The 14,609-nt window shown below is 45.5% G+C and overlaps 4 protein-coding genes across 4 annotated transcripts; 3 read left to right on the top strand and 1 right to left on the bottom strand.

The window, feature by feature from the left end:
- Nucleotides 1-1,313: 1,313 nt before the first annotated feature.
- Nucleotides 1,314-2,280, bottom strand: LOC6728482 (protein Fer3). Its single transcript, XM_002103791.4, has 2 exons — nt 1,964-2,280; nt 1,314-1,900 (listed from the first exon to the last, which is right to left on the bottom strand). Exons 1-2 carry the CDS (start codon nt 2,100-2,102, stop codon nt 1,452-1,454), a joined length of 588 nt encoding a protein of 195 aa, XP_002103827.1. The 5' UTR covers nt 2,103-2,280; the 3' UTR covers nt 1,314-1,451.
- A 1,989-nt stretch (nt 2,281-4,269) lies between these two features.
- LOC6728481 (protein ABHD11) lies at nt 4,270-5,424 on the top strand. Its single transcript, XM_002103790.4, has one exon. The coding sequence runs from the start codon at nt 4,276-4,278 to the stop codon at nt 5,338-5,340; it is 1,065 nt and encodes a 354-aa protein (XP_002103826.2). The 5' UTR covers nt 4,270-4,275; the 3' UTR covers nt 5,341-5,424.
- Nucleotides 5,425-8,380: 2,956 nt separating this feature from the next.
- Nucleotides 8,381-10,479, top strand: LOC6728480. Its single transcript, XM_002103789.4, has one exon. The coding sequence runs from the start codon at nt 8,524-8,526 to the stop codon at nt 9,859-9,861; it is 1,338 nt and encodes a 445-aa protein (XP_002103825.1). The 5' UTR covers nt 8,381-8,523; the 3' UTR covers nt 9,862-10,479.
- Nucleotides 10,480-11,697: 1,218 nt separating this feature from the next.
- Nucleotides 11,698-12,368, top strand: LOC6728479. Its single transcript, XM_002103788.4, has one exon. It carries the CDS (start codon nt 11,804-11,806, stop codon nt 12,359-12,361), a length of 558 nt encoding a protein of 185 aa, XP_002103824.1. The 5' UTR covers nt 11,698-11,803; the 3' UTR covers nt 12,362-12,368.
- Nucleotides 12,369-14,609: the final 2,241 nt, after the last annotated feature.

Below are 14,609 nucleotides of genomic sequence, written 5' to 3'. Positions count from 1 at the left end.
ATTCTGCCCTAATTGAGTTCGAAAAAAGTGTCGAAAAATTGCCAAAAATGCCAGAAATTGTAGCAAAATTCAATTAATTTGTCATAGCCATTTGACATGCCGAGGATAAGGGGAGGGATGGTATAGTCAATCTCAGTCGATGGATAAAGTTAATATAAGCCACGTGTCTTAATATAATATTTTAATGCACTCGCAGTATTCCCACACCACAGGTGCCGGAAAGATCAACTTTAGAAGTTAAGACCGGCATATTTATTTAATTCAAAGAGTTTACTAACGCGCTAATCGGCGACACGTGAGCGCGCTTCATAGGCGAGGGGATGTGGCAAACAACCCCTAAGGAGAAGCTATCTAATTCGGCATGAAGTGTCACAAATTCATCAAAACATATTGTACACCAAACTACCAAAACATTGGAAACAAGGGACGCAGCCAACCCCCAGGTAGCAGGCCACTTTCCGACTTCCGATCCCAATGTCCATGCAATATCCGTTCCGAATTAATTTGCTGCCCGGAAAAAAGGGCGCTAATCTGTTCGCGATGGGCGTTGAACGCAAAAATTCCTTGGTATTTAGCCCGGTTGCGGGGAATCCCTCAAGTGTTACACTTGTTCCTGGGTTGTCCTTGGTTAGGGGTTGCTAAAATTGACTTCGAACTGCCGTCCTCCCTTTTGGCATCTCCCCTCCGAGTGCCTCAATTTATTAATAATAATTTCACGCTTTGTTTGCCTTGTCAAATTTTGTATAATAGTTTTCTTTCCATTCGGCGTCCGTTTAGGAAACCTCCGTGATTTGTATGCAATGTGACTTCATTGGGACCACCGAATGGACCTGGGCATGTGTTGCCTTTCCAGCTGCACAAATTCGCACGCAAATCACGACATGGTTCGCTTTGGTTTTGGTTCCGTTTTTTAGGAACAAGTGCGGGTTCTACTTAGGGGGATTATCAGGTGTACTTCGGTGGTACTTATGGCTTTAAAGTCACCACCGAGCTTAGACAATCAATTTGTTTACTGTTTCGAAAACCAAATTGGATTATCCTCCAATTTTGTTTAATTGTCTTCTGCTTTTCCTTTCCATCACAAATAATAATAATAATGTCTTCAATACAAAAAATATTTTTTTTACAATATCCATTTAAGTTGAAAGTTTAAAAATGCAATGTTCTGGCTAATTTAATTGCTCCCAAGGATATTAATTCTTGATGTTCATATGACCAATCATGATTAGCTTATTAAATAATACATTTCTTTCATTCTTTTGTTATTTTCATTTATATGTTTTTAATATTTCTATTGTTTTTTAAACAATATATAAAGTTTTAAGAAAACGTTATTTATTTAATCCTATAACTATAATATTTTAACAAAAATTGTTCTGACGAGAAGCAGTTTCTGAATTGATTTGTGTATTACGATTATCGTTTGGATTTCCTGAGCCTGAGCAATCTCACTAGGACAAGCTATGATTATAGGGCGAGGCAAAGTCGCGTTGATATGCCGCCGCCGGATGCAGATGATGTGGATGAATTGCCGGTGGTGGCGCCTGATGGTGACCATTCATGCTCCCATAGACATCGGACCGGGATTTGTGGGAATTCGAGGGCGTGCCGCTCAGCAGCTCCGCCATGAATCCGATGTAGGTTATGGCCAAGCGAAGGGTTTCGATGCGGGACAGTCGTTTCTCATAGGCGAAGGTGGGCACCTTGCGGCGCAACTTGTCGAAGGCCTCGTTCAGGTTAAACATGCGACGGCGTTCGCGGATGTTTGCAGCTCTCCGTTGGGCCATTGATGCCACACGTCGTCGCGTTTTCTTCGAGGAGCTGGAAGAACCGTTGGCCCTTCCATTTGTCGACGGACGCTGGGGCACCAAAGGAGTTACTTGCGAGCGCTGCCACAGAGCTTTAGGATAGAAAAACATCTTGAGCACTTACACTCCATGGAAATTCCGTTTCTGGTACTTACACAAATCAGTGCAGGGAAAACCGGCGATGAGCTCTTGGTATGGAACGATGGGCGGTGGTGGAGCCTCCTGACCCCAAAGCGGCTGGAATGGAACATCCGGCATGTAGGTGGGCTGGTCACTGGGATGTGGATGCTGCATGACTGTCTGTTGTATTGGATGGTACTGCAATTGGAAGACCTCGGGTCTGTTCTGCTTGGAAGACTGTGTTGCAATAAATTCTGATTGTCCTCCCGGGCTGCGAAGTCAGCTCGGTGCTGTTCCGAATTTTGCTTATTGGATTTTCCTCCCCGGCGGATGGCAGCATCTGCGTGGAGGCCATTTTGGATTGGCAACAGTTTGGTGCGATCCGATTGGTCGTCCTTGCTGGGGGTTGTTGTCGTGAAATCTGATGTTCTGACTTTCAAATCTGATAAGATAAGGCATTTCGTACTGAACAGAAGAATTATTTATTTTAACCAATTTGTAGATTTTTTAATAATATTCTATGTACTATATAGTAAACTAAATAAATCGAAATGAATTAAGACTGATACAAACTGACTGATAACGTTTAAATTACCTGTTTACGCATATTTTGGTATATGAATATACATTTTTAATACATTTTTACCATAAGATTATATAGTAATAATTAATAAACAGCTTTGCAGTTCTTGACTAAGGCAAAGGGTACAAACATTCCAGAATATTAGTTATCTTATGTAAAAACGAATTCTTATTTAATACTCCAACCCTCGAAACGGTTAGAAGCTTGAGGTCGATGTCTTGGATTTTACTAGCACAAAGTGCTTTCAAGGCATCCGTGACACAAACCGTTTCAGGAAACTAACCGGTTTTTAAATTTCTTTAAAATTAAAAGGTTTTTAAACAGTAACTTATAAATGTTCTGAGATTGAAATAAATTTAAAGAAATGTCGGCTTAGCTGTACTTATAGTTATTTCATTTAAGTTAATCACCTGAAATAGCCTTTAAGCCGTTAGTCTCCTCCAATCTGTTGCATGCATTTGTTTTTGTTTATAAGTGACTCTCTGGGAGTCCTGCTCCATATTCAGCTCTCCTGCTGAATTGGGTTCACTGCACCTGCGCGGATAATTACGCCGGCTTTTTGCTCCCAATCGGAATCTCTCTAAGATTGTGATGCTTTGGAGATGAAAGGCATTCCCCCAATTCAGGCAAGTATTTAGCCGCGTGGCAACAGGACAGCGTCCAAGGCTTAGAATGGAATGCGCTGACAGACTGAGGTAATCCTTTGATGGGAATTTGGAGGTCTGATTCCCCGGGGGGTCGTATCCAGCATTCGGAGGATTTCATTGTCGCTAAACTTTTCAATGGGGCTGATTGGAAAAGGGGCAAAACACGACTTCAACTCTGGGTTTGCATTCGAAAGTTCGTTTTTATGGCTCCAAATGAGGTTTCCAGTTTATTTATTTAGTTCGTTTTATGTTCTTCCAAGCCAGCGGAGTATTACTCAAGGGTGCTTCATTGTGTCAATAGCCTGAAATTGGATATGAAGTGCCTTCGATACTGTCAAACAGCCAGACAGACAGCTGCCATGAAGTGTACCCACTTTAATGGCTAAATCGAAGTTCAAAGGCGAGGGATTCTGGGTAAAAATAGTTTGAAAATTTGCATTCATTTCGATTCCAGCCATTAGACGGCGTCCGTTGGCGTGGTCTTCAAAAACAAACGAACTCCATCTTTCGATTTGTGCAACCAAAAAAAGGGGATTCAAGTAACAAGAAATGTCTCAGACCATTTGTTTGTGTCTGTGTCTGAGCACTCGCCAAGATTTATGCCCTCTGTGATGGCAAACTCAGCGCGCTCACATTATGAAAATGTAAAAATGTAAGAATGTAAAAATATGAAAATGTGGAAATTTGAATTTACTCCCCCTTCTCGTGGCGCTGTTTCTGCCATTTCCTAATTTTCCACGCAAATGCATTTTATTTATTACGCAATTTGGGGATTTGCACTGCCAGCCGCAATTGTAAGCGACATGAAAGCGCTTAGACTCCGACTCCGGAGCGTTAAACGAAGCATTAGCCCCAGTGGATTACGGCTAATACCATTGTGTCCCGAGACGACGGCCGCTACGGGTCGTATACGGAATATCCCAAGGTACAACTCGAGCTGTTGCCTGAAAGGAATATGAAAATAAAAATGCTGCTTTTATGCAATGGCAAGGAATAACAACCGCATTGAGGATATTTATAAACTGAAAAAGAACATTTTGTAGCATTTGACAGAATATGTTTTAAACTGTCAATAGAAACGGGATAAATCAATGTATGCCATGTTTTAAAATGTCGCATGATTTTATTTGACTTTCAAAATGGAGAGATTTCTCTAAATTTTCAGCAAAAAACTAATATTTTTACATGGATAACAAAAGAAGACCCACATTTTAATGTAGTTCCCCGCGGAACGGACGACTATTCGAAATTTTCGGTAACCATGGCAAGACAGCGACTTCTCGGCTCGATCCTTTCCAGAGGCGGAGCCCAAGTGCTGCGAAACTTCCAGTCATTTGTCCAGGGCACTCGTTTGGAGTACGTCTCCTACAGCTCGCCGCGCAATCAGATGCAGGCGCCACCAATTGTCGTGATGCACGACCTCAATCTGTCACTGGAATCCTGGCGCCAGGTGGCTGTTAACCTCAGTCACGTTGGATTGCGCCAGGTGATCACCGTGGATGCTCGGAATCATGGCCTCAGTCCTTACATAACCGGGCATTCGCCAATGCACCTGGCCGCCGACGTGGAGGCCTTGATGAGCCACCAGGGACTGAACAAGATCGTTGCACTTGGACATGGAATGGGCGGTCGGGCAATGATGACACTGGCACTCACTCAGCCGCAACTCGTGGAGCGGGTCATACTGGTGGACATCACACCGGCACCGGTGCCCAGTAACTTCTATCTCACCCGGCAAGTGTTCGAGATGATGCTCCAGGTGGCGCCCAATATTCCCCCAAATCTATCACTTTCCGAGGGGCGCACGTTCATCCTGCCACTGTTCCAGGATGTGGTCCACGACGCCTCCGAGCTGCGTCGCATTATTTACAATCTGCGCAAGATGCAGGACAACACCTTCGGCTGGGCAGTTAATCCGCAGGCGGTTCTGAGCTCCTGGGGGGAGATGATGATTAATTACGAGGCCACTTTGGGCGGACTGCGTCCCTACATGGGCGAAGTCCTGCTCATCGCCGGTGCCCAGTCGGAATTCGTGACCACGACGAGTATTGCCGTGATGCAGAGATATTTCCCAAATACAGTGGTGCAGATACTGGATGCTGGACACTGTGTGTACGAGGATCAGCCGGAACAGTTTGTTGAACTGGTCGTGGAGTTTACTCAAACATGCTTAGTATGTTGAAGAAACACAGCTTTGGTTAACGTATAAAGTGACTTTTATATAAAATTGGCATTGGTATATTGGCACTCAATATACTCCACCGATAATTGCGCTGTCAGCAGAATGGAAACCGCAGAAAAAAGGGCTGAATGGCATGGCCATTTGTAGCGGTGCGGGCTGTTGCCAAAATCGATGGGAAATCAACGTGGCAGGCAATCGAACCGATACCGAGTACCCCATACAGGTGCTCCAAGTGGAAGCCAGGGAGTTTGGCACACAAAGGCCAATTCCTCAACCCGCCAATTTGCCAATAAAGCAGCTGAAGGCGTAGGTGAGGCGAAATGCGCCACAATGATTTATTTCATCAATTTAGATTTATATGCTTTGTCTGATTTATTTGTATTGGACGTGTGGGCGATGGAGACGTCTGTCTGACTGGCTTTTGGTCGTGTGTCTGCCCGTGCTTCAAAAGTCGATAATCTGTGTCCCGGCGAGTGGGGTGTTCATCTCCACCTCGGAGCAGCTCCTATTTGCTGGGTACTTTTGCTGAAATTGAGTCATGACTGAGATTTAAATGTGCAAATGTACACAGCAGCAGCGACTTGAAGTTGTTTGCCAAAACTCCGTGCCTTTGTTCTGGCTTTAATGAGGATTACGTGAAATTTCATTATGCTTCGTAATAAATAAGTAGCAAGTCAAATAAACAGGGACTGACAAACACACACACACCCACACATTCCGCAATGAATGTACATGAGCATCTCAACTGGATGTGCGTACGTACCGAAACCATATTAAAATTTAGACACGTACACATTTTATTGCTTGTTATTTTGCCTCTATGTGTGGCAGCTGCATAAGCCCAAAATGCTGTGGCACTGTGGCACAACTTCCAGGGTTTTCTGCTACCATGCACATCTATGCTATAAGGCCTGGGGTCCTGACCTTAACTTCACCTGGGAGATTTGATAGCACAATATTATTTCCTGGAAACAAACGAATTACCATAAATATGAACCCCAGCTGAATACATACATATATTTCAGCGTTAGGTGCTTAACAAAACCAAATCTATGACTATAAACGGCTATAATTGCTGCTGATGGACTTGGGGCATTATATCCTTACAAAGCCCCGTGCCCCGTAGAAGTGCAGTATAATACAGTTAAACACCTAAGTGCACTCATTCCATTGAAATGGGTTGCAGCCTATGCTGAATGCATGCAATTCATCTCAATTAAATGTGTATTACATTTTATGAATATTGATTTTCAACGCCCCCTCCATTAATTCGACTTTGTGCGGGATGCGGATACTTCATACTTCATTGGCAGATATGTAGAGGTGTATAGGTGTTTTCGATACCCAATGCGCACCTTCAGATTCGTGTCAGTTTATTCAGGTAGATTGCTGAGCTGAGCTGTGCTGCGTGTTTACTCTGCTCCAGCAGGCAGCCAATTCATTAGCTGCTCCTCCTTCGCCTTTGCTGCAAATGGAAGGAAAGACAACATGGATGCAGCACACAGTGTGTGTGTGTGCACTGAGAGATGCTGATGAAGAGTCATCCCTTTTGGCCACGCCATGGAATAACCGAACGCAGCGTAGTCATACATATACCAGCTTATATTCCGGGCCAATTGCTTTGCTGCGCTTTTGTCTTTTCAATTACGGACGAGCTTCAAAGTCAAACTTTTGTGCAATTATACTGGAAGACAATTTGCCCTGTCTCGATTTTTATGAGCGCACAAAAAGTTTTCCACCAGCGGAATAGGAACTTTCCCCGGCAACAGTTTCCATTTCGCTGTTGTTTTCCCTTCAAGACAGTTGATTTTTAATTTCGTGTCGGCGGTTCCCAGCTTCATTACTTCATTTCAACGGGGAAAATATTTGACGGGTTAAAGCAAAACTTTGCCGCTCTGAAGTAAAGCTGCTGCTGTTGAAGATGCTGACCCTCCTCCTTTCTTAGAAATGGACATCCCAGCAGCGGGGGCTGCTAATGAAGCAGGGGCTTCCGTGCAGGACACCGGATCCGAGAACCCGGAATCTGATGATAAGGTCAGCGGACTTGGTCGTAAAGAGGCGGCGGCCATAAAAGCCAATTGCTGGTGAAGATGATGTTTTCTTTTTTTTCCCCGAACCGAGCTGGCGACAAACGTGGCACTTTCGTTTATCACGGTGGCCGGGTTCGAGTTCGGGTTCGGGATATTAATAAACACGTCTTCAGAGTCCTCGCTCCGTTGGCAGGACATTATTCTTGACTGCCCTCCCATTCGGGATCCTTTGTGGGGTTAATGTGGTCGGTCATTAGTGGGGTAATTGGCAGCTAATTGGCTTGATGAGTACCAGTCATCTTGATTCATCGTGATTGGCCCGGCCACGGATGAGTCTTGTCTCCCAAAAATATGAGCTTAAGTTTCAGATCCCTATGGGAGTGGAGTTGTGCTTGAAGCTTTTAAATTGATTTCAGGTACTTTTCTGCGCCATCCCACGCTGTGAAAATGTAATCAAAGTTTGCTGATTAAAGTGAAAATGTGCAGAAATTATGAATCAATTTTCCGAAGACGACGACAAGCGAAGTGCAAAGTCATCAGTGAGCTGCGAAAGTGGTTGGATGCATCCAGAGTTTTAGCCGCCAATCACGGAAATTTGCATAGTTCTCCGCGCTTTTAACTATGGACTACCGATGGAAAAACCAGGTCAAATCTCTTGAAAGGTGTGGACGTTGAAGTGCCAACCATTTCGATGTCCATATTGCATTTTTACTTTGGCTATTAATACATTTTCACTCAGTAAATTCCACATAATTGAATCAAATTAATCCTGCCGCTGTCGATTTTATTTTAAATATTTTCATTGGCACCAAACGGTTGGTATGTGGGTTTTTATGTGCAGCAATGATATTGTTAATACTTGGGATTATATTATTTTAATGTGGATAAAAACACATCACCAACATTTTTTTCGAGTCAAAAGTAATGCAAATTTAATGGTTTGCCATTTGATTGAATTGGAAAAATATGGCTGCCAAGTAGGCTATACAACACAATCTATCAAAGAAACTTAGATCCGGAACTCAGTTCATTTTTATACTCCTAGTGTCTGGATGTTATCAAAGATTTCAGTAGTTTTTAAAGGAATCGGTTCGTGTTTGATCAGCAGTAAAGGCCACACAACGAGGAGTTTTACCTATATTTTTTACCAACCATGGATAGCACGTCAGCCAGCGTAGTGTATACGAATTCTTTTTACGCTCTAAATTACTCGGACACCCAGCAGCCACAGCCACAGCTGCAGAGTCAGCAACAGATGTTCCACGCCAGCTACATCGTCGGAACCACATTGGGTTCTGGATTGGGATATAATCATGCACCTGCCCCCATTGCCCAGGCGAATGCCGCTTCCGGTTTGAGTCCCAGAGGCATGTACAGTGATCTCTACCGCTACGAGGATGGAAGCGGCGATGCCAGCGGATCCTTGCTTCTGGGCCAAGAGGATGACCAGTTCTGTGGTGCAGAGGCCGACCAGCAGTTGGTGGCCAGCACGTCGTCCTCATACCCGATGACGAGTTCAGGCGAGTCCGTTAGCATTGATGCAGAGCAGGAGCCGGAACTGGATCTTGAGATGAACCAATGTGAGATGGTGGAGCAGGAAGAGATGAATGGAGAAATGGAAATGGGGGAAATGGAGGAGCTTGCAGAGGAGGTTAATAGCGAGCAGAGGCCGCCTTTGTTACCCTGCATGGGTGGCAACACATCCTACCTGGTGTTCCCGCGCACCGCCGCCGACTACATGCCCCGCCTGGCGCTCCCGCGGCCTAATCCCTATATAAGCATCGGTCAGGAGCAGTATGTGATCCAGGCGGAAACTGTGTTCGTGCTGGGCATGCGCCTCAATGTGACCAAGAACGACATCATCCTGTTCTTCGGCAAAGTGGGCATTATCAAGATGGACGAGTCGACCAACAAACCGAAGATCTTCGTCTACAAGAACAAGATAACGGGGCGCTCCAAGGGTGAGGCCACTATAACCTATGTGAGTCCATTCTCCGCACAGGCGGCGATTAGTTGTCTGAGTGGGGTCAAGTTCATGGGGCAGCTGGTCACCGTCCTGCCCGCCTACCTGTCCACCCGGAGGGGCAGTGTCCGGTACAGTTATCCGCGAGAGCTCAACGCGCCGGAGCACCAACGTCGCCAGCGGGCGATGAAATGGAAGCCGGCCATCGACAATTGGGTGTGCATGCTCTGCCGGAACAGCAACTTCGTCTGGCGTTCCAGCTGCAACAGATGCCAGGCGGACAAGGTGGTCGCTCATCAGAATAACGAGGGAAGTTCCTTGGCAGGATCACGCGAAGAGGACGGTGCCCCTCGTCGTTGGCGGCCATACAGGAGCGACTGGCTGTGCAATATTTGCTATAATTTGAATTTCTGGTACCGGGCGAAGTGCAATCGTTGCCACGCCCAGCGTTCCGATGAAACGAAGAGTTCCGAGTCGACGGAGGAGGATACCTGGGAGCTGGTTCTGAATCCGCCCATTGCAGAGTAGAAACAGTCCAGTCCACCTCGTTCTGTCTGTGTCTGTATCTGTACGTGTTATCTGTTTTGTGTATCCGCATATATTTGTACGAAGGACACTTCTGCCTTCTGCCCCTCCCGGACTTCTAAAAATTTCAAGTGATTGGAACGCAAACTGCGTCGTGATATCCAGATGTAACTTCAATTGAATTGAATCGATTCGATGCGATGTCCATGAGCTTGTGAGCCCCATCCAAGAACAGCAAGAGCCAAGAACAAAAGACACCTAAATTCCTGTTAATGCCGGTCTTGGAGAAAGGCGTTTGAATGCAATGCCGCCACCAAATGCCCGCCGAACCAGTCTTTGTCCCAGAGATCCTCGGATTGCGGGACAATGCAACTTGCTGAATGGTAATCCACTTAATCCGGGTAACTGAATATTTTACCCAGGCACAAAAGGCAACCGGACCCACCTGGCCAGCTCTAAACGTTTAATGAATTTATTTACTTTCCCGACGCCCGCAGTCAGTGGCTCAGTGGCTCATTGGCTCTGTGGAACTGCACTGTAAATCGAAATATTAGTTTCAATGAAATCTAAATTGTTATAATAAAATTAATCTTCTATTCATTTATTTATAGAAAGAGTGAACTTTGTGGCTTCAAACTATCACAATGAAATTTAAAAATTCCTGAATTCCCCACAGCTAATCCTTGCCAGTCCGACGCAGCTTGTTATTTTTCTTTGTGCAGTGGCATCAAGCCACTTGAATCCATGTCCCACAAGTCGCTGGCCAGCCTGATCCTCCTTCTCCTTTCTATCCACCTCGTCCTTTCCTGTCATGTGATTTAATCAAACTTTGCGTCAGCCAAATCTGTGCCACAACAGCTTGGCTGGTTGGTAGATGGTGCGGCTGGTGAGTTGCTCTTTTGGCTGCACCCGCAGTTGCGGCTGCCCTCGTCTGCCGCACTTCGTCCTGCCGCATGCCACGCCCCCTGCTCCATTCACCTGTTCACCAGAGGCGGCGCCAGGCAGACTTGTGTTGTGCATTTACTTTGCACTTTCTTCCACGCGAGCGGACAAGGCACCTGGTGGGAGCTGTGGAGTGGAGTCCGGAGTCCATCGCCCGTAGTCCATAGTCCATAGTCGGTTGTGCTTGGTCTGCCGCCTGCGGGGTATTTGCGTAGCTGCAGGTGTTGCTCCGTCTGCCGCTGCTCCTGCTCCTCCTCCTCGTAGCCCTTCGAAAGCTCAACCCAGCCTGGTAAATCACCAAACCCGCCCACAGTGTCGCCGATTTAAGTGGCAGCCGGGGAGTAAATGCAATAAACACCATTAGCTGCAACGACTCCGTTGGTCGTCGCTTGTTGGTCGTTGGTCGTCGTCGCTCCGTGCGCGTTTCTCGCCCAGTTATCCTCTGGCCAGGAAAGTTCACTGCGAACTGGGCCATCAAGGTACGAGTTAGTGGAAAAACGTGGCAGGAGCGGAAGGAGTGGGAGGATGGGGAATCTGGGGAAATGTTGCCGCATCAAAATGCAAACGCGAAAGGCGAAAAGAGTCTTAAGTGAATTGAATGGAAAACTTTCAAACTGCGGGCGCCATCAACTTTCGGTGCAAGCGGGTGGCAGAAAGTTTCTGAAGCCTGATTTGTTTATAGTTTTCAAGATTGTCGACTTTTGTGACCCAATTCAGCCTTTACTTCAAAATAATTAGACCAACTTGGTTAAACTTGGCTATTACGCAAGCCATCAGCCAAATTTACAGAGCACAATTTTTTGAATTCTGTTCTTTTAAGTAAAAAGGCGGTGTTATTTTACACAATTTGATTGATGATATCATTAAAGATTTGATTTTTGGTATATATTTTCTAAACTTATTAGTAGGCCTAGAAAATACTCTAAGTCAGTTAAATAGAAGACAAGGCTTTACAAGACAATACAAGGCAATCTCACACAAAAAACATAAATACTTGAACACAATGCACAAGAACTTCCAAACTCTGCAAAACACTAATCCATCCAGCATGAAGAAGGCCAATCCCAAGGAAAAGTTATTTCCCATTCGCCTTGGCTTTTATAGGAACCCCAGCGAGTATGCCGATCGCACGACCAGCGATCGCGAATATGGGTTGAAAAGTTCCAAGGGATCTGGAACGCCATATCCGCAAAAAGCGAAGAAATTAGATACGGCGGCACTAACGGCCAAGTTGGAGACGGATAGTCTGCTCCGATCTGAATTAAGCGACTTATCGATTGTCATCTCCGATAGAAAGGTGTCCTCAGAACCACAAATGGCATCCATAACTACAACCGAACCAACGTTTGAGATGAGACGAAAGCTATTTGACGAGGGCGAGTTCACCATCTGCAAGGGTCGCAAATTGAGCCAGGACTTCCATCATGTAGTCGAAGATGAAAACCGTGCAGTTCACACAACGCTGAATGCCAGGGATAACATTCCCTATAGCAATTTCATGGATCTGAAGAATTTCTGCGACCAGAACAACATTAAATTTTCCAAGGGTTTCGACGGTTAGCGTTCAACACTGTTGTCATCGAATTAGGAGCGGGAATAAAGTGCAGGAGTCGGGAATTCCATCTTCGCATCTCCAGCATCACCATTTCCACCAACTGTCCCTCTTGAAAGTGTCACTCACGGAGGATAAATGGTGCCAAGTGGAGCGGAAAAACCAGGATGCTAGTGAGAGTGAAGCGTTTGTGAAGAGGCCCGACTGGGAGATACCTGCTAAATACTTTTCCAACTGCAAATAATACTCAATTCAATAATTCAATAATAAAGGGTTCCTATCTTATACATGTGCAGTAAACGAAAAGGACACATTTCTTGTACTATAATGCCAAATAATATTTTTAATAATACAAATAATATTTTAAAATTGAATATCAAATGAGACATATCAAGGAACATTAAATACTTACAATGTTCTTCAACTGATTTGTCTAAAATCTGTTTCTGGAAGACTGTGCACCCGAGTGCTTTGCGCATACCTCTTCGCGTTTTCCAGGACGCAGGCACAAAGACAGAAATCCACTTGCTTCACCCACATCCCGGCACCAGGAGGAGTACGCCGCCTTCCAGCATCTGCGGTTCATTGTACTTTACGAGTATTTTCAGCGTGCTAAGCTCGCGACTTCCGCGTGTTTTTGCCGTACTTTCCGTCTGCCATTTTGTTGCGTTTTTGCGTCGTTCCCGCTGCTATCCAGCTTTCATCCTCTTTGTGGGCCCGGACACGGAAGGCATCGAACAATGGAACAGGCAGCGGTGCTGAAATGTTTGGCTGTGAATTATGGCGGCAGAGATCGACACCGTTTCTAAGCTCCGATTGTCGTGGCTGTGACAGTTTCGAAGGTTCGCTGCATACGCGCATATCGCGTATACGCAGCGTTGTCCCGTTCGGTTTCTGGCTGTCATATTGCAAACGACACGCCTGGGAAGCAGTGGAGTCAGTGGAATCAGCGGAATCGGGGAATCATCAGAAGCCCCGAACACCGAACCGACTGTCTATTTTGGTCTGCGGTCGCCGTGCCCCCTCCCCGAAAAAGTTGGCCGGACACAAAGTCGCACAGTCGTGGCCACCAACAAAAACGGATGCCCTGACAGCTGTTCGTGTTTTTCGGTCGGTCTGGTGTGGCCGGGAAAAACTGCAGAGAGCAAACAGCAAATTGGCAAAGGCCGTCACATTAGCGCCATTTTCCACTCTGCGGTCATAATTCACTGAAATTAATTGTCGCATTCGAGTTCTGTGCGGTCGCGCTGTGAGCAACTTTGGCGGCTATTTTCGCTGGTCTTCTCTGAATTCTGAATCCGGTCTCCGATTTCCCCCGGTGTCCCCGGGGTGCTGTAAATATGCTTTGGCTATTCGACTTGTATTTAAGTTCTTTGCTTCGGGAAGCGGAAATTGTTAAAGAGCTGGATTCGCGGGCATTAAGCGAATTTGTCTACATTTAAATCAAAGCCTTCCACTTGAGGAACTTCGAGAGCTTGCCAAAAGTATTTGGCCGTATCCTCGGAGTTAGGCTGAATGCCAAGGGTTTTTCGCCAGCAATGCCCTCCAAGGCATACCTCGCCTAATTTCAGGCCAACTGAAAAAGGCCAAAAATTATGCAAAACATAATAATAAAATTTAATAAAAAATACCGGAGCAATACCGGGTCCGGCAATTCCTTGGATTGTCCCAATGTGTAGTGGCTGCCGCTAATGCTGCAACATTTTATGCAAATACTTTTCGGAGTGGCCCCGGTCCAGAAAGTGGACCCGAATCGCCAACAAAGCGACCGACGCTTTTCCGCTTTTTCGCTTTTCCCAGCTATCTTTATCAGGTATTTGTTTATGCAGCTGCCAAGTGGAGGCTTATTTTATTACATTTCTTCGGCGACTCGGGCCCGTTTATTCAAATGGCTTTTGAAATAGGCAAGTAAGTACTTGGTAAGTAAATTTCGGGCACCACCTGCTTACCTTCAATCGGCTGCCTCTCGTTCACATAAAAATAAGTTGGGAGACAACGATGTCATTCAAGGTCTGAACAAAAAGTTGAAAACTTTGCTTTGTTTTATTCGTTTCGGGTTATAAAATGAAACGAATGTTGCCGAATTTCAGGGCTCTTTTGAAAGTCGCGCAAACACGGGCGCGCCATCAGCCACGCCCATTTGGGGAAAAGCAGGGGCGTGGGCGAATTAAAGCTGAAGTTTTAAACAATGGGTATATAATAAAGTTGTTGTTACACGTATTAAACTGAACATCTGTGTGATAAAGAAAAAATGACT

This window comes from Drosophila simulans, chromosome 3R, assembly GCF_016746395.2.
Source record: "Drosophila simulans strain w501 chromosome 3R, Prin_Dsim_3.1, whole genome shotgun sequence".
Classification (NCBI taxonomy): Eukaryota; Metazoa; Arthropoda; class Insecta; order Diptera; family Drosophilidae; genus Drosophila; species Drosophila simulans.
Note: the sequence above shows the minus strand (reverse complement) of the source record. Positions and strands in the feature narration are given on the sequence as shown.